The sequence below is a fragment of the Xenia sp. Carnegie-2017 genome, unplaced genomic scaffold (genome assembly GCF_021976095.1).
Source record: "Xenia sp. Carnegie-2017 unplaced genomic scaffold, XeniaSp_v1 HiC_scaffold_14, whole genome shotgun sequence".
Lineage (NCBI taxonomy): Eukaryota > Metazoa > Cnidaria > Anthozoa > Malacalcyonacea > Xeniidae > Xenia > Xenia sp. Carnegie-2017.
The window spans coordinates 4,807,416-4,825,766 of record NW_025813447.1 but is presented as its reverse complement, the minus strand read 5'-3'; the positions used below and the strand labels follow the sequence as shown (position 1 = coordinate 4,825,766).

The window sequence follows — 18,351 nt, the reverse complement described above, 5'->3', positions numbered from 1 at the left end:
CAGTTTTAACTGTTGTGTTTGCAATTCATGAAATATAAATGAACATTTCAGAAACTTACTTTAGGTCGATGGAATTTAACTGTGGTGTCTTTTTTGTGGATTTAGCTTGGGATGGGTATGTTGATGATTATAAATGTGATGATTGAAAAAAGATCAGAAGATGCAGAATATGAAACTAAAATCGTAGCTAAATAAAATATTGATGAATTAAAGTACAGTAATTCTTGTGATAAGTACTGCTTCTTTTGAAAAGATGAGTTAAGAATGACGAAAATATTGACATGATGAAAATATTGACATGCATTGTTTGTGTGGGGCAGTTTGAAATTTAACGTAACTATTTATCGTAAATTGAAATCGCATTCTCTCCAATAGCATAAGTAAATTTTTTATTGAGATGAGATATTCGAATATTTTCTTTAGAGATTGCATCGCTTAAATTTAGTGCGATTTTAAATTGTACCAATTTTAGCCTGTGAACTGAACGAGGGCATTCCTCTGCTGAACAATTTTCTTGCCAGTTTTTTAAACATCTTATACCAAACTGTTAACAATAGTTTTTATTGTTTTAATCAAAAAAGCTGCAGGTTGGTGCATAAACGTTCGTCGCCAAAAAATAAATAAATTACGTAATCATTGTCTTATATAAAAGCTTATATTTCAAGTTATGTGCGAAATTATGTTCAAAATTAAAGTTGTTTATCGAGCACTTAGTCATTAGTTATGGCTTTATCGTTACACTGAAACATCATTCTCGTAAAAATTTAGTTTTAATAAAGTAAAAGTGCAACTGCTAGCATTGCAAGCGGTAAAGCTTCTCATACCCCGAACTAATAAATATCTGTACAAAGGAACTAACAAACTATCATAACCTTGATAGTTAAGGATTCATACAGGATTTTGCTGTCAAAGGTTAAAAGAGCCCATTAATGTTGATATAGCCGTTACCACAAATAATAATATACATGAAAAAATTTCTCAATTCTGATTGGTTTAGAGGAGTGCAATTTATCGTAAATATTACCGTGAAAATTTGTGTCTTCCGTGCAAAATAGTTTAAAGGCTTCTCAATTTCTGCAATTATATATTTGTATAATAAAACAATGATTGAATTCGTCTTTTGCATGAAATCAATAATTATTCAAACCTCGACACTTCAATTGATATTATCCGCCTCAGTTTTGCTTTAGCTGATGATATTGAACTCGGTAAAAATTGTTGATATCATGCCCAGCCTCGTCCAATAATTGACAGTTGTTAAATATCTACTAAGTAAAGATTGTCTGACGCTGTCATCATGCCTATATTACAAAGGACTGAGTTTATTTACTATTTTTTTGGCTCGAGTACCGAATGATATTTCGTTTTGTATTGCTTTTTGAATTTCGCTCAAACTGTCAGTATTTAAATACTGTTAGTTAAACTAATAAAGCGTTTAATTCTCCTGTACAGCAATCGATTTATAAAATAATAATTATGATGATTGATGAAACAAGTACTGGAGAAAAGACTAAACGGTTTTTAAGTGTGCCACTGCAAGATAATATAAGAAATGTGTTATGTATTGCAAAATCAAAGTTCTCAATTTCTCAAAAAAATACAAGGTGTTTAAAAACAGGCAACAGTTAATATTTATATTAACTGCTTTGGTTTACAATGTAAAAGATTTTGGTCTGTGGCATTTCAGAAGGCTTGTAATCGTTTTCGAAGTCACTGATTTTAAATTCCCAAAGGCCAAAATATTTTGTGCTTAAGACAATATGCATATACTGATGATAGAATATCAAAGTTGCCTTTTTTATGTTCTCTGTATATCTCTTTCCTCACGATAAAGTTAAAATGTGCTATGAGCATGCAACAGTTGAAATCATAAGGTGTATCTTCATTATCATAACAAACTTCTCAAGATGATTTAACTTCCGTTAAAGCAGAATACGAATAATTTATCACATATCGACTCGAAAGATACTTTTGGTGTTTATAGCTTGTCAGGTCGAATTTCAGAAAACGTAGAAGTTTAATCATCATTAGTTAAAGGTACGTTGAATAAACAACGAACAAAAATTGCGCATGCTTGCAATGTATCATAAATGTGAATACGTGTCAGGTAATTCATCGGTGATATATGAAGCGTTCAGCATTTAACATAAACATTGTTAAATATATATTAAGTATTATATTTTAAATAACCTACACAAGCTATTCTACACAGAGCAAATAGTAATCCTTCATTATGTACATTTTTGTATTTGTAAATGAACATTTAATGTAAAGTTTATGCAGGGAATGAAATGAACTTGGCGTTGATTCTTTGCGAAACTTAGCTCATTTCAATTAACCATTTAACAATAATAGAATTTGAATCAATTTAATATACATTTGTGATCCCTTAAACTCGTCAGATGTAAGCTTTATGCATAACTCTTTCAAGAAATAGAAAATTTCACATAATTTTTCATGTTTTAGTGGCGTCGCGAAAATTTTGCGAGTGGGGTGGGGGACAAGCGTAAAGTTAATTTATGCCGGTCAGGAAGTGGCATGCACATTTATTATTGCTTTACGTTGGTGGAAAACGAAAATGTTCTGCAAATTTTCTATGTAGGAATTTTCATTTTTCTATGGAGGACATATTTTTCATTTTTTTAATTTCTCTATCATACCAGTGCTTATTTGTGCATCTTACTCGTCATAACATGATGTATATTAATTATTGATACTTAACAAATAGATAACATTTACTCGTTGTTTATACAGTTATAGATACACGGGTACGACGTCAATTGTGATAAAACAAAGTGGCCACGAGCCGCCGGGTGAGTGGTCACTTTAAGTTTTATGAAAAAGTTCCCAAATTAAAGTTGTCAAATATTTTGTTTTTTGTCGCCCAACAATTGAAACATTGAATGAAAAGTCTTGATTTTGCAAACATCACGCTTAAGTTAGGATTAAAGAAATACTATTGGCTAGCTTAATCACATGACAAAATGTGATTGGCTAACAAAATAAACAAGCAATGGCTGATCAATGTTATTGAAATTTTGTTATCGAAGACGAAGTACAAATCAATGCTTGAAAGCAGGGTTTTTCTTTTATTTTGCTCAAATACGTTCACTGCTTCAACTAGGAATTCGTTATTTCTTTATATGCCCATTCATTTAAAAATTCAGGTAAATATTCAAACATATTCGCCGCTTGTTTGTCATTTAAAAACAACAAATTTTCTGTGACGTCAATTCCTCTCATAACTCTCGAACAGTGAAGTTGCTCAAATTCTTCTGATTATTATATAATAATCAAATATTGCATGTTGTAATACTCGCAGAATTGCAGTGTATTGTTTCATGAAACTTTATTTCAATCAGCGACTTGGTGCTATGTAGTTAATAGCAAGAACAACTATATTACTTGTTCTTTCTCTTCCACTTGAATTTCACAAATAGCTAGTTTTTTTTATTTTCAAAAAAGAAAAATCTTTCATACCCCGCTGACAACACAGAAAGCGTAAATGTAATGTAAATTATTGTTTGCACAGTTCGACGCTTTACCGTCAATGAGATCAGCCATATGAGTTGTTCACATTCTGTAAGAGTTACGTGCTCCTTTCTCAATTTCCAGTCCCGCAACTTATTGTCGATTTCAGTTAACTTTTCAAATGGCGGTTGCCAAGTTACTTTCTAATGTTGCCAGTTACATTTCCAAATATGGAATATTCGATATGAGATTATCAACTTGAGTTGACAAGTTGTGTACTTGAGTACTGAAGTTGTGTACTTGAGTACTGAAGTTGTGAACTAAAGTTGCGAAGTACTAGCAAAAGCGAAAGGTCTTTGTACCCTGTAGACATTTGGCAATGAATCTGTTCAGTAAGCAAGGAAAAGCTTTTGCAATTCTAATCCGTTTGACGGCCCTCTAAGAGTGTTATAATGCGATACGCCGTTTACATTATGTAATAAATTTACAGTAGATGTGGCACTAAAAGAGGATCGTTGGATTTTAAATGCAGGAGTACCCTGCATACTGTGCCCTCGACGTCTGTTGCCACTCGTAACAACTACAGGCGACTCATCAAAGAAATGCATACGGTTGCAATCAATCAATGAAATATTTGCTACGTAAGCTTCAAACTTATCCATAACGTCCGGCCGTTCTGTCTCTCGAGGAATTTGACTTAATAAGAGTAACCAAGATCTTTATTCAAAATTCTACTAATGGATGACCTGCTAGGTATGTTCGGTTGAAGGCAAACTTTGTTATTTTCTAGGTGTTGCTGAATCTCTTTGCGTAAATAGATGGTTTATTAGTTTTGAAATATTCAGTGTATGCAATAACGTCATCTGTACGCGTGGTTCGAACATCACGTTCGCTCTGGCGAGGCGCAATAGAACCAGTGTCTACCCATAGATCTATTATATTTGATATAGTCTTATACGGTAGATTTAGTTGTTTCGAAATGTTTGTCAAACTCTCGTTATTAAACCTCCTTTCAAGTATTTCATTTCTTACTTCTATTGGTAAAGCTTTTCGTTGCTTACTGAACGGATTAATTGCAAAATGTCTACAGGGTACAAAGACCTTTCGCGTTTGCCAGTACTTCGCAACTTTAGCTCACATTTTCAGTACTCAAGTACACAACTTCAGTACTCAAGTATACAACTTGTCAACTCAAGTTGACAAGTTCATATCGAAAATTCCATATTTGGAAATGTAACTGGCAACATTAGAAAGTAACCTGGCAACCGCCATTTGAAACGTTAACTGAAATCGACAATAAAAAAATTCTTTACAAAACTCCAATTGTTGGGGAGAGGCCATACTTGGAGGGATAAAAGAGTTTATTGGAATAAGTCCCTCTCACATGCCCCTCCTTAGCAACGCCATTAAAAGGTTGAAGTAATTCAACAACACAAATTCTTAAGGAGGAATTTGCTAACTGGTTCCAAGGACCATTGTTTTGTCATAAGTGTTTTATACAATATTGAGAGAGATTAGTAGTAAAATTAACGATAATTAACAATTAGATTACGACAGTGCAATCTAATGGTTTCAGTAGAATCATACTAGTATTCATAAAGAAAATGGTTGCTACATTTTTTCATAATTCTTTGTTTTATGCTTTTGTTCTTGTTGACATCGTTATTAAAAGCGCACGACTCTTGCTCACTGCATGTTAAGGTACTGTAAAGGAATTTTGTTTATTGTACTTTTAAATTAGTGGCAGCTTTAGTCTTCCCTAAAATTAACTTTTAAATTGAATATTTGTGGTCATCGTGAGAAAACTGGAAAAAAAAGACGGAAGCCATGTTTTTTTGCTACTCGCTATCTGTTAAAACATATATCATGATGTCACTCGGGTTACTCAAAAAAAGTGTTCAGTGGTTATATTTGTGTATTATACAAAAAACAACGAAGTTCACGGCAATATAATCTAAAATGTAGCAACATGTTATTTAAGTAAATCATCTTTTATCATACGTCTCATTAGTGAAATGTTTTGATTGGTTGAAGAGGTTTTATCATCTCATTCACGTGATTTGTATAATATTGCAACAGTACAGGAAAATCCGAATTTTAAATTCCCACATCATCTATTATAGTTGATCGTAAATAATTTTTCCATATCATTTTAGTACCGTTAGTATAGAATAATGCCAATTTTCTATTGCAAATGCTTTAATTCTTATTCGCAGTTCGTTGCAAAAGTAACATTGCATAAAACATTTTGTAAAATTTTTAAGGGAACCTGTTCAAAGTAAGGCTAAAATAATAAACAACTGTTATAACACAGCACAGAAGTATCACTTGTCTAAAATTGATATTGCCAGCTTCAATACGTCCCTTAGAAGTTGCATTTTATTCAAAACTTATTTCGAGCCTTACAAAATTTGTAATGAAACCGCGCAGTCGTATTTGATTACAGAATCTAGGCGTGTGAGCAATATCTAAAATTTCTGGTGATGATTTTTCCTTCCATTATTAGCTTATAGAAATCTCAAGCTCGTAATCTTATTGTTTATTACTTAGGCTTAGTTTATGTGCTGGTGTGTTAAAGAAATCCTTTTTGCCTTCTTTTATAGTCCTAGAAAACATGGCAAACCCAATAAATAACATGAAAAAGCGATAGAGCTCGCATAAAATGTTTCGCTACATCCTTAATGTTGATGATGCCCAATCCTTAAAAAAGTCTTGGTTTTAACAAACATTGAAAAGAAGATACGTTCTTCTAGCTGCGTTTGTGGACGCTATAGAGTGTTGGGAAAAATAATATCTGATGGAATTGAAAAATACGAGCCGGTCAATATCAATAACTTGTTGGCGGATATATACTTACGCTGAAGTTAAATATTATCAGTACAGGTAATTGCATGTTTTCAGGTGCAATTTGAGAAAACATGCAAGAGTGAGTTTTTCAAAGACTATCGACTTGAGACTGTCAAAGACTATCAGTTTGTTATTACATTTGCATGTATAACATACATCGGCATAGTATCGAAAAGACGAAAACAACTGGCTTTCGCCCCGTCCTTTCTGCCTCACTACTGTATGAAACATTTTTAGTCACCTACGGATTTTATTCAAGCCTCCGAACAAATGTTATTCGCAAAAACTTAGAAAAAATATTGAAAAAGGGGAAACCCAATATCTTTAAGTAATGAAATGGCCGGCTCCTCGTCGGATAAATTTTTTAGTATAATTAGCTATCTTAAAAAACGTTTTAACGTGGGCATTGAAAAGCAAATGATGTTTTCTTATCAATTGAATTATGTTATTTGCTGATATTTTTCAAAGTTAGCCCTGTTCTTCATCAGAAAATCTTAAATAAAGACAAATAGAAAATGCGAATTTTATGTTCCGGTGTTTAACGAATATGCGATTTTTCGGATTATACCGTCAATTTGTAATTGGTTTTTACGCCATAGTGTTTACTGCCGATCTATCTATCTACATATCTATCTTACCTGTACAACTACATAAAGGATTTCCTTGCTTACACAAGCAAATCCTTAGAAATGTACTGAAAGCTATAATGAAAGACACACAATGGCAAAAAGAAATTTTTCAATATTTTATATTTGTCGAAAATATGTTAACTATTGAATAAAGGCCACAGAAAAAGCTCAAATGAAATGCACGATTTATTGTTAAAGATCAATTGCTGTTGCTGCTGTTGCAAGCGATCCAGTCAATTTCTAAAAAAGTACAAACAAAATTGTAGAAACGCACTTTGACACACTATTTCCCAAAATCAGAAAATATTTTTTTTGTTCCAACTATCCATACGAACTAGAAATGATTATACATAAATATAATAAAAATCGACATCATTTGCCAAGTCTTTTTAAAAATTTTCCTTTGCGCCCAAGGAAAATTATGTCCATATGCTTGTACTATAAAATTATGCTTGTTATGTTATAGATTTGAGGAAAGATGATTTTGCTTATATGATGGGTAACAACCCTTCACGTGGCATTCAAAAAAGCAAACAAGGTATGTGTACTCTGTTTTGTCCGTTAAATATTGTCAAAAGGAGGCATTTCCCATACACTTAAAATAATATCAAAAACGTTGTCCTTGATCTTTCAGAGGAATTAAAAAAAATTAATGCATCCAAGTTTTATATGATTTTTCTTGCGCCTGGCGACAAGGAAGCATTTTTATTAAACAATATAATAAAAAAAACAATTATCAGCTAGCTTGTGAAATTTTGTATGATTTTATTTTTCTAGTTTTTTCATTTTATTAAAAAACATATCTATTCGGTGGCCTATTCAATTTCTACAAGAAAAAGGATAAAGTGTCACATGTTGTTTAAAATTATGATCTTTTTTACAGGATTTTGCTCTTTCATCTTTTGTCATTTGGCAGCTAGCTGTTGTGGAAATGAAATTTTTTTTTGTTTTGTGTTTTATCTGAGCAGGCTGAAAACACTTAATGAAGTTAAAGACGAAAAATCTATAGGATTTATCTCAAATTAATTATGATTTGATAATGGCCAGTTTTAAGTAAAGGTCAAAGTGAGATAAATGCCAAAAGAAGTTTTTTCTTTAAATGACAAGCTAAAGAATACTGATCGTGACTAAAACACCACACGAGTACATACGAGTACATACGAGTACATACGAGTAACATACGAGTACATACGAGTGTCATACGAGTAACATACGAGTACATACGAGTGACATACGACTATTTTCTGGTCAACAAATGAGAAACAACACAATTTCTTCAATACATTGATATTTGCGTTTATTTTTCCTTGTATTTGTGTGGACTTTGGGGCAACCATTTGATGGATTTAAATGCTGAAAAGGTATTTTACTTTCATACTACATTCATTTGTATGTTTTAGTTGAATTTGTTATAGATATTTTGTCGATGCGATTTGCCAGTAATTTGAGCGCTTTTTGACACACTTTCACCTAGGAAATACATATTTATGAAAGCGATTAAATAAACAACGTATAAATAATGCTTTCAAAACGTTCTATATGAAATAAATGCACATTATATATATTTGAATTAAATGAGAGTTGCACTGTGTTACGTATATATATCATATTATGCGTACAATTTCAGCTTACTTTTAATGTTTTAAAGTTCTAGCTGATATAATTCAGTCTTTTAACTGCAAAATCAGTATTCTAAAGACCAAAATGAATGTATAATCGCTTTCATAAATATGTATTTCCTAGGTGAAAGTGTGTCAAAAAGCGCTCAAATACTGGCAAATCGCATCGACAAAATATCTATAACAAATTCAACTAAAACATACAAATGAATGTAGTATGAAAGTAAAATACCTTTCATCATTTAAATCCATCAAATGGTTGCCCCAAAGTCCACACAAATTCAAGGAAAAATATCAATGTATTGAAGAAATTGTGTTGTTTCTCATTTGTTGACCAGAAAATAGTCGTATGTCACTCGTATGTACTTGTATGTTACTCGTATGTACTTATATGTTACTCGTATGTACTCTATGTTACTCGTATGTACTCGTATGTTACTCGTATGTACTCGTATGTACTCGTATGTACTCGTGTGGTGTTTTAGTCACGATCAAAGAATACTTTAATAACATTAGCAAAAATAAATAAACCATTAATGTACTGTTAAACGTGAAAGCTTAATAAAACCAAATAATGCCGTTGTTGCAAATAATCATTCAAATTCAACAAGTTAAATTTTTTCTAAAAAGGCGATTCACAGTTTGTCTTTACCAAAAATGATTGGTTATTTTGTGATATTATAGTTAGAATTATAGTCGTGGAAAGATCAATAATTTAAGGGATCGTATTCATAAAATTATAAATGTTATTATTTTTATATTATGTATTGTTTCTAAGCAGTATTTAAAAAACCACAGACTTAATTAACTAAAGTAATAGAGGTATGATGTGAGGCGTTAAAAGGGTAAAAATCTATTGCTAAAGTAGAGCCATTCTGTTATCTTCCGTTATGAAATATATACTTTAAATAATAACAATAAGCTCCAGAAACTTTAATTTTTCTACGCTCAAAATATTTCAATAAACATTAGGTTGTATAGCAGTAACTAGTTGCACGAAGCCTGATAGTGTTATTCATTGGATAGCAATTTTTTAAACTTAAACATAGGTTGTGCAAAAAAGCACTACATTTTTAATAAAGAACGATTTTTTGTATCAGCTTCCCTCAATCTTAACAAAGACATGTTTGCGTATTGAACAGATGTACATTTGCACTTGAGTACTTTTTTACATCGTTATCAGTAATTGCTAAGATTTTATCAATGTATAAAGTGGTTATCCAAATCCCATGTGTTAAGGGTGAATTCGATATACTTATTCCTTGAATATATTTGTTTCACTCCCCTTTGTAAATGGTACTTTTTTATGTCTTTTCAAGAAATTCAGTTTCAAAAATGGGAATATCTTGGTCATTCTGTCAAGCATGGAGAACTGTTGTCAAAATTGTGTTGTCCTAAACCAGAAATTGAACATAAGGGCAATTTACGTGTAATTTTCTCGGACGAATTTAGCCTTGGCCAAGGAAGCAACGAAACCCGTGTCTTTCTTGGACTGACAAAGGATGGTTACGGCAAAGCAGTAAAAAGAATGCGTAGAAATAACTACCTACAGCCTGCACAGCACGAAAAAAAAATTTTAAATGAATTCAATGCAAGGGAGTCGAAATATGTCGTGAATTATTACTTCTTAGAGGAAGATACTGGAACGGACTATGTTTATTTAATATTAGACTTATGCGAAGAATCATTGAAGAAGTTTGTGGAGGATTCTACCATAGAAGACCTTCAAAAAGCTCTTCCTGATATTCTTAGACAAATTTTAAATGGGCTAGCTGATCTTCATTCTGGCAAAAATCCTATTCTTCATCGCGATTTGAAGCCTTCCAATGTTCTCCGAGACTCACATGGCAAATTTTTGATCGCGGACTTTGGAATTAGTCGAATATTAAATGATGAGTTTAGCACATATGAAAGCAACGCTAACACGGGAACTGAGTATTGGATTGCTCCTGAGTCATATCGGGAAGATAAAGACAAAGTAGATAAAGGACGTTACAAAAAAAAATCTGATGTATATGTAGGTGTAGGAAATACTAACATTTGTAGAACATACATTTAAATTAAATTTTCTGACATTTTATCTTTGCTTTCACGTTTTTTATTATTTTAGAATGCCGGAATGGTGGCTTATTATGTCGAAACAAAAGGGCAACATCCTTTTGGAGTGAAACGTCATAGATTGGACAACATGTTGAAAGGAAACCCTGTTGGCTTGGATGAAATCAAGAATAAAACGCTGAAAGACCTTTTGATGTGGATGTTAAATCGCTCGCCAGAAGACAGGCCATCTGCCAACGAGGCGCTAAAACACCCATTTTTTATGTCAGATGATGAGAAATTTGAAATGTTATGTAAAGTTGGGAACCAACTGGCAATTAAGACAAATGATACCCAGTCAAGTGTGGTCCTTCAAATAAATAATGAATCATCTGACTGGAGAAGTCGAATTGATAGTGATGTATATGCTTATTTTACCACAGATGAGGTGAATGGAAAAATTCGTGGGTATGAATCTTCTTGGACAGAATGCTTGAGACTTATTCGAAATCTTGGGCAGCATTGGAATGATCGACCTCGGCCTAGACCACAACCATTTTATAAGATTGGCGATCACAAGTTGTACTTTCTCAAAACATTCCCCGATCTCCTGTTCGGGTGCACGCAGCTTTCAGGTCAAATAAAAAATTAAAAAACAATTCAGAACTTAAAGGTAAGCATTGAAATTTTCACCATAGATAGTTTCATTATGTACTCGTTAAATAATACGTTTAATTAAGCAATATTGTTACATGACATTAACACCATGTGTTGGTTGATCATTTTTTAAGTTATAATTATCGATATTTCTATGAGAATCTTTGATATTATCAGTCATTGTACGTTTTCTCATTATTATTTCACTTTTATTCTTTATTATTATATAGTTCGTAATCTATAAATTAATACAAGCATTGTATATATACAGAAGACTATTTAATTTTTATTACAAATTCTTCACTATTATAGATAAGGATAAAATGACAAAGAAAAACTAGTATGAACGGGAATGGAATGCCTGCTAATTCAGAGGAAGAATCTTCTGTTTTTGATAATTCACATATCGTCAAAGATGTGAATGAGGCAGGGCAAGGTGAAAAAAAATTCTCTTTCTTAATTTTAAGTGTTCTAAATTCCGTTTAGTTTTAATCAAATCGTTTCACTTTTATGGAAATTTCTTCGTGGGAACTCTTACAATTGCCAAAATTTTTCTTAAAATGAAAAGTGTTGGATTGTCAATTTATCTGACAGTAAATATTGGCAAATAATGAATACTTGCAGAATAAAAATCCAATTGTTGTACACTACTTTTGAAGAAGTTTGCTTATGAAAATGACACAGCCAGAAAGGAATTGGAAAAAATAGGTTTAAAACATAGCAAATGTTTTTTCAAGCTAAAAAGCTTTAGGAATTTTGGTTGACGCCTAAGCGAACGCTTAGCTTTCAAATCGCAAGCTATTTTAATTCTTTGTTTTAAATGCTCTAATTCATAAATTATGCATAAATGCAAGCTTAACTAATGCAAACATAAATAATTGATAATTGGTTCCAAAAAAATGGTATATAAAAAGAAAAAATTCGGCTCGGATTGGATTTCATTATTTAAGAATATAACAAAAGCTGAAAAGTTTTATAAAAAATTTCTACAAATTTGTCAAAATTCGTTAGGTCCAGATCGTGGTGATATTACTAGTCCCTTGAGTAATTTTGGTAAACTGTTTTACGGAAACTATGAAAAGTATGAAAAAGTAAAAGAATTTCATAATGAAAGTCTCATAATAAAATATGAGAAAGCAAAAAAACTCAATGAAATACCTCTGACCGTTCATAAAAGATTATTATGCCAGATCGCATTGATATTGCTAAGTTTTCAAACAATCTTGGTTTAGTGTGTGAAGAAAGTGGAGAATATCACAAAGCAAAAGAGTTTCATGAAAAATCTCGGGAAAAGCGTAAAAATTTATTGGGTTCAGATCCTGTTAAAAACGCTTTTAGTTTAAACAATCTTGGTGATCTCTATTTTGAAACAGAAGAATACGACAAATCCAAAGAGTGCTATGAAAAGCTCTAGAGATTTATAACAAATTATCAGTTCCAGATCATAGTGCAGTCGCTGCTATTTTAAAAAAACTTGGTAATGTTTACATACAAACTGGAGAATATGACAAAGCGAAAAAAATTTATGAAAAAGATTTGGAAATTTGTAAAATGTCATTAGGTCCAGATCATGTTCAAGTCGCTGTTATTTTAAACAACCTTGGTAATGTCTATATGCAAACTAGAGAATATGAAAAAGCAAAAGAGTTATATGAAAAAACTCTGGGAATCAGAAAAAAGTTGCTATCCCCAGATCATTTTGATGTTTGTGATTCTTTATGTAATCTTGGTTTGTTACATAAGAAAACTGACGAATACGACAAAGCCAAGGAGTTTTATGAAAAAGCTTTGAAAATTTATGAAAAGTATTTAGGTCCAGATCATGTTCAAGTTGCCACTGTTTTGGAAAACCTACGTGATATCGATTCGAAAACTAAAGAATATGACAGAGGCAAAAAGTTGAATGTAACAGCTGAAGTAATGCGTAGAAAGTCACTAAATGTAGATCACGGTGAGTTTCCAATCCTTTAAACAATTTTGGGAGTGTATAAAGATACTGAAGACTATGAAATGGCAAAAATTTTTATAAAGAGTTTAACAAAATATTATTAGGTTTATATCATGACGTCGGCTTGTCTTCAAATTTTTTGTGCAATTTGGGATAAAAAGAAAATTCTCGCTGCTTTCTTTTTATCAAAATATGATCTTTCTGGTAGTTTTAATTCTGTTGTTGGAAAGCTTTCTTATTTTTGGCTTATATGCATATTCAAAAGACTTGATAAAGTCAAAATGAATTTCAAACTTTTTTGTCAAGTTAACTTTGATTTCAAAATGAGCTTTGTAAAGCCAATGTCAAAATAACAGACAATAATGGTGTTACAAAGGTTTATTCACAATTATTGTCATACCTATAAAAATGGGTGATGAAAAACACCAATTCCCAAACTAAAAAATAAATACAAATGTCTTTTTCGCGAAATACATTTTTTTCTAACTATCAATTTGAATTAAAAATATTATATATAAAATAAACAATATGTGCCTTGTTGACAAATTTTTGACGAATTTTCTTGCTTCCTTCAGCCAATTATGTCTTGCGTTCATAATGAATTTTTGTTTATTTTGTTACAGATTTGGCGACTGATGAGTTTCCTAATGCTATGGAAAACGAACATTTACGTGGTATTCAATATAGCAGGCCAGGTATGTATCGTTAGTAGCTGACTTTTGTCAAAGTATTTTACTGACTCTAGGCAGTGATCATCAAATCATCAAAGCTGAACTTTTGATTTTCTCGATATTTTTAAAATGAAGATACTTCTCAATTTAAAAAATATCGAACGAATGTTGTTCTTGATCTTGTGAGCAAATTTTAACAGTAATTTATTTTTTTAAGAAACTTTATAAAATAAACACAATGAAATGCGTTCGCTGATTGGTCTATAGCTGTCTTTGCTTTAGCATGTGCAAAACACATCCGAGCTCAACCAATCAAATCAATCATAACAATCAATCAGTCAAAGAGAATTTGAAAATCGATCATGAATACATTTTAGAGGAAAAATTAAAATGTTTGTCTGTTTTGCATTATTGTTATTTTGTAAAAGAAATAAAAGATGTTTACTGTGTTTGCACTGGCTTATGCAAACCTCGGAGACGTTTGTGAGAACTCTCAAGCAGGTGCAACCTTCGACCTTCGATCTCGGGTTTGCACAATGATCTGCTCTCGAGTTCTCTCAAAGGTCTCCCCGGTTTGCATAAGCCCGTGCAAACACAGTAAACATCTTTTATTTCTTAAATGAGGTTTTTTTGCCTTGCCGTAATGGTGCCTTGGAACAGCCGTCACTTACCAACGAAAAGAACCATTCAATATAAAGACTAACCACTATGAACTGCACATGAAGTCAAAACCCACTCGATTGAGACCAAGTCATCCGGACCTCGGAAATTATCCCCATACAGCTGAACCCTGCGTACTCCATATATGCAAACTTTGATATCCCACTAAAATAAATACAAGCTGCTTTAGCACAGAACCCTTACTCACATTTATATTACGCTTTTGTAAAGACGAAAAGATGCTGCATGTTTGTGTCACTCCACGTGTTCTCCTTGTGGGTGATGACTTCTCAGTAGAGACAAAGCATACGTAGTATATATGAGGAGGTAACTGTATTAGGCAAACTCGGAAATTTCTATGTTAAAATCTTTTTGAACTTTACTTATACTAAAGAGAAAGAAGCATTTTCATGCGATATGATTTATATAAACGTAACTGTAAGAACAACGTCTGGCTTTCATAAGTCACACCATTATATAAACAGAATGTTGCTAACAGTATCAAATGCTTTTGGGGTTAGTTAGGACCAGTACGTTGTGCAATCCAATATTGAGGATGTTATTAAATGTTTCTTACGAATTAAAATTCAGAGTTAGCAGTAGTGTAGCAAGCTCTCAAGTTTTTCTCAAAATATTCTCATTCATTTCTTTTAAAACCTTTAGTTTCCATTTAGCTTAATAAATATATTTAACACTATAAATAGTAAGTTCATTTATGCTGAAGATGTGAATCCTAACTTGTTTACATTTAAAAATTCTATCATTAACTTTAAATGTTTTAAGATTGTCTTGTTTATCCATTATTTATCCACATTAATTTGTTACTACCTCAAAATACTTCTAAATTCATTCAGAGTGCTCGTTCTATGATCAGTAAAATAATCTCTTAAATTTTGCAGAAAGCAGATATCTGTTAAAACTTGCAGGAAAAGTTTCTGGAGAATGGAAACTTTGGCAAGGTCTCTACATATTAAAGACGAAAAATAAACCAAATTGACATAAACCAGAATGACGAATATCCAGTCAGGAAAGGATATCTTATGCTAGAATTTTGGTGGTTTTCACGTGACAAAAAGAAATTATGGTATGAAGAACTAGCGGGAGCATTTCACCGCATTGGGAAAGGTAGTTTAGCACAAGAGATTCTCTTGGAACGACCGAATTTCAATATAAATTAAATTACTAAATTGCTATTTTAATGTAATTATGATCATTCCACACATTGTAAAGGCTTGCAGTTCAATCTCCTATTAGTTCCATATAATCTATCTTAAGATTTTGTTTTCTAGTGTGCCTTGGCAAAGAGCAGTTCTTTGTTCAAGAGCCATAGTATTAGATCATCTAGACAATGCGCAATAGATACCCAATTACTCAGAGAAAATATTGAAAAACTTAAAGCCTTTTTAACATGCTTTTTTAAAAATATATGTTATAACTTGTAAATACTAATGACTTTACAGGGGGTGCTGTCAAATGCCGAATTCGGTTGCAACGAGTTCAAAATGACAGCAAAATCAATTGGTGTCATTTTGGAGATTTTAGCTCCAAAGAAACCTGGTCTGTTGTCCTTGAATAGCCTGGACATGCAGAACACCTCCGAAATTACAAGCGAAAATAATTTTAAAAAATGCAATACATTTCGCTTTCTTCATATTCAAAATAAAAACAAAGTTTTGTTAAAAGACTAGATTATTCTTCGTCTTAATTCCAAAACTTAAATATTTTTTTAAATGGTATACTTGGGCAATATACAGTGTGTATCAACAAAATTGGAATCCAACTTTTTTTGATAACAGCATACTTGAGTGAAGCTTATAATTTTTACATGGTGATAAAGAATGACGTATTAGGCTTGTGTTTATAACCCTTTACTGACGATTCTATCAAAATTAACCACGTAATCTTCCGTTCAAATTTGTAGCTTGAAATTTTTCCGCTGATGGGAATTTGAAGTTAGACGTCAAGACAAAATATAATGCAAATTTAGCGTTTAAAAAGTCGTTTTTGAATAAAATTTGCATAATTTTTGTTGCAATTTAGGCTTTTTCTATTCTGCGCAAATTTACGCTCGTTGTAACAGTCCACGAGATGATAACGGAGGTCAAAGTTTGTCGTTCTAGAAATCTTTTTTTTAACTGATTGCGTATTTCTTGTAGACTACCAGTTTCAAAAAACGTTTTCGAAAGAAATGTGCCTTTTGCCATGTTTAATTTGGAACCATCGCGTTTGTAAAGGATATGATACAATAAGAAGTTGAAATTCCATTTAGTTTGCATTGATGATTGGCATTTAATAGCCTTGTAGGACTAAATTTGAAAGAAAAAAATGCAATTCCCATCGGCAGAAAATAGTGATTTTTATTAACTTTATTTGTCGGTGAAGCACTTCTTCATTTTGAAACTGAAAGATTCGCACAACATGTGATTTGAAAGGTAAATAAATGGACTTAACAAAGGTACAAAGAACACTTTTTGCGGGTGCTAGTATGTTTGCTGTTTTGCAAAGGTTTTGGAAGAAGACTTCTACCTTGGCTTAGTAATTCTAAACAAATTAAATGAATACTAAGTCAGTATTTATTGTTTATTTTCTTGGAGCAGCAATCATCTTAATTTGATCATTGGTTGTGCTTTTGCATGCTGAGGCTGCGCAACATCGCGGCAGTTCTACTTCTATTAATAGCTGTAATGCTAAATGAAAAATTTTCAAACTTAAACGCCACTGATATAACGAGGATGTCATACTTTGGTGTTTGATTTCTTTATGGATAGAATTGATTTGAGAGGCTTTTTCCTGAGATATACATCAGAGCCCTGTACTTGTAACAGTTGGCACACGTATTATTCTCTGCATTTCAGACTATACTCAATTTGATTGAGTGAATATGGTCACATGTGCATCTAGCCGCCATTTTTGTTCCAAAAGCGCAAATTATGACCATTTTTGACATAGGAGATAAATTATAAAAAATGTTTACAATGATCTTATGTTGCGTTAGAATAGTTCTAATCAAAGCGATGAATAATAGAAACATACGCGCTCCCTTGTGGCAAAAACAGTATTAAAGGCGTATAAATTACATCTACCGCCTTAAATGCTTTTCTATTATTATGACATCTATAAACAGCTGAATTCCAAAGGTATGAATTGCTGTCTATTCATGAATAAGAAAACACAACAGAAAAATTTTCTTTCTACCATTTAATGCTCTATATTTGCTGGCTTTTGGAACAAAAAGGCGGAATTCAGATTTTTCCTGTTATTGTGGTTATCATACACATGCATGTATGAGTAAGGCATTTCACAAAGATCACTAATCAGTTGACTAATGATATATTTACGCATAAAGTATGACAATTATAAGTATAACTTACATGATTAAGGATTATCACGTAACACAATCCCTTCTATAAATAAGTGCTCAAAACCAAATTGAAAGAATTGTCATCTACTTACAATTCATGAAAACCAACAAGGAAGTCTCTTCTAATTATAAATTCTAGTAAAAATTAATTGTTTCTAAGTCATAAGCTTCAATAATATTTGGTGTCTTTATAACTGTGCCAAAACATGTTAGAATGAATTACTCAGTATTACATTGAGACTGGAATGGACTGTTTGGATTGTGGAGGAGAATGATGGCACTTGGGTCTTCAGGGAATTGACTGGTTGAGTTGTAATGATTGTTTCTCAACAAGGCCATGCTATATCTATTACCTCGTCAGTAGCATTACCAAGATCAAGACTTTCCTGTGTGTGGTGCAGGTCTCTTTTCTTTCTATGAGTTATTTCAAATTCTCTGTTTTAATATCGTA

General features: G+C 32.1%; 2 protein-coding genes and 1 long non-coding RNA gene across 5 annotated transcripts; 2 read left to right on the top strand and 1 right to left on the bottom strand.

Moving 5' to 3' along the window:
- The first annotated feature begins 1,928 nt into the window (after positions 1 to 1,928).
- On the top strand, positions 1,929 to 16,270 carry LOC124434502 (serine/threonine-protein kinase/endoribonuclease IRE1-like). 3 transcript variants are annotated; one of them, XM_046984397.1, is made up of 9 exons: positions 1,929 to 2,037; positions 6,075 to 6,354; positions 7,414 to 7,485; positions 9,886 to 10,583; positions 10,677 to 11,276; positions 11,573 to 11,696; positions 12,493 to 13,211; positions 13,832 to 13,903; positions 15,439 to 16,270. In XM_046984397.1, the coding sequence occupies exons 3-5, from the start codon at positions 7,440 to 7,442 to the stop codon at positions 11,253 to 11,255; spliced, it is 1,323 nt and encodes a 440-aa protein (XP_046840353.1). In that variant the 5' UTR covers positions 1,929 to 2,037; positions 6,075 to 6,354; positions 7,414 to 7,439; the 3' UTR covers positions 11,256 to 11,276; positions 11,573 to 11,696; positions 12,493 to 13,211; positions 13,832 to 13,903; positions 15,439 to 16,270. The 3 variants fall into 3 exon arrangements, with proteins under 3 accessions (XP_046840353.1, XP_046840351.1, XP_046840352.1); XM_046984395.1 differs by lacking the exon at positions 6,075 to 6,354 and adding an exon at positions 2,755 to 2,813; XM_046984396.1 differs by lacking the exon at positions 6,075 to 6,354.
- LOC124435110 (nephrocystin-3-like) lies at positions 12,444 to 13,231 on the top strand. Its single transcript, XM_046985059.1, has 2 exons — positions 12,444 to 12,612; positions 12,696 to 13,231. The coding sequence occupies exons 1-2, from the start codon at positions 12,444 to 12,446 to the stop codon at positions 13,229 to 13,231; spliced, it is 705 nt and encodes a 234-aa protein (XP_046841015.1).
- LOC124434504 lies at positions 13,572 to 14,698 on the bottom strand. Its single transcript, XR_006944792.1, has 2 exons — positions 14,551 to 14,698; positions 13,572 to 13,858 (listed from the first exon to the last, which is right to left on the bottom strand). It is a non-coding gene; the product is annotated as an uncharacterized LOC124434504 (long non-coding RNA).
- Positions 16,271 to 18,351: the final 2,081 nt, after the last annotated feature.

Bases quoted from the DNA above. Each gene is read 5' to 3' on its own strand.
- LOC124434502 (XM_046984396.1), top strand. From the start codon at position 7,440: ATGATGGGTAACAACCCTTCACGTGGCATTCAAAAAAGCAAACAAG. The intron at 7,486-9,885 runs GTATGTGTACTC...TGTCTTTTCAAG, and splicing joins CATTCAAAAAAGCAAACAAG to AAATTCAGTTTCAAAAATGG. The intron at 10,584-10,676 runs GTAGGTGTAGGA...TTATTATTTTAG, and splicing joins AAAAAAAATCTGATGTATAT to AATGCCGGAATGGTGGCTTA.
- LOC124435110 (XM_046985059.1), top strand. From the start codon at position 12,444: ATGCCAGATCGCATTGATATTGCTAAGTTTTCAAACAATCTTGGTTTA. The intron at 12,613-12,695 runs GTGATCTCTATT...ACAAATTATCAG, and splicing joins TTTTAGTTTAAACAATCTTG to TTCCAGATCATAGTGCAGTC.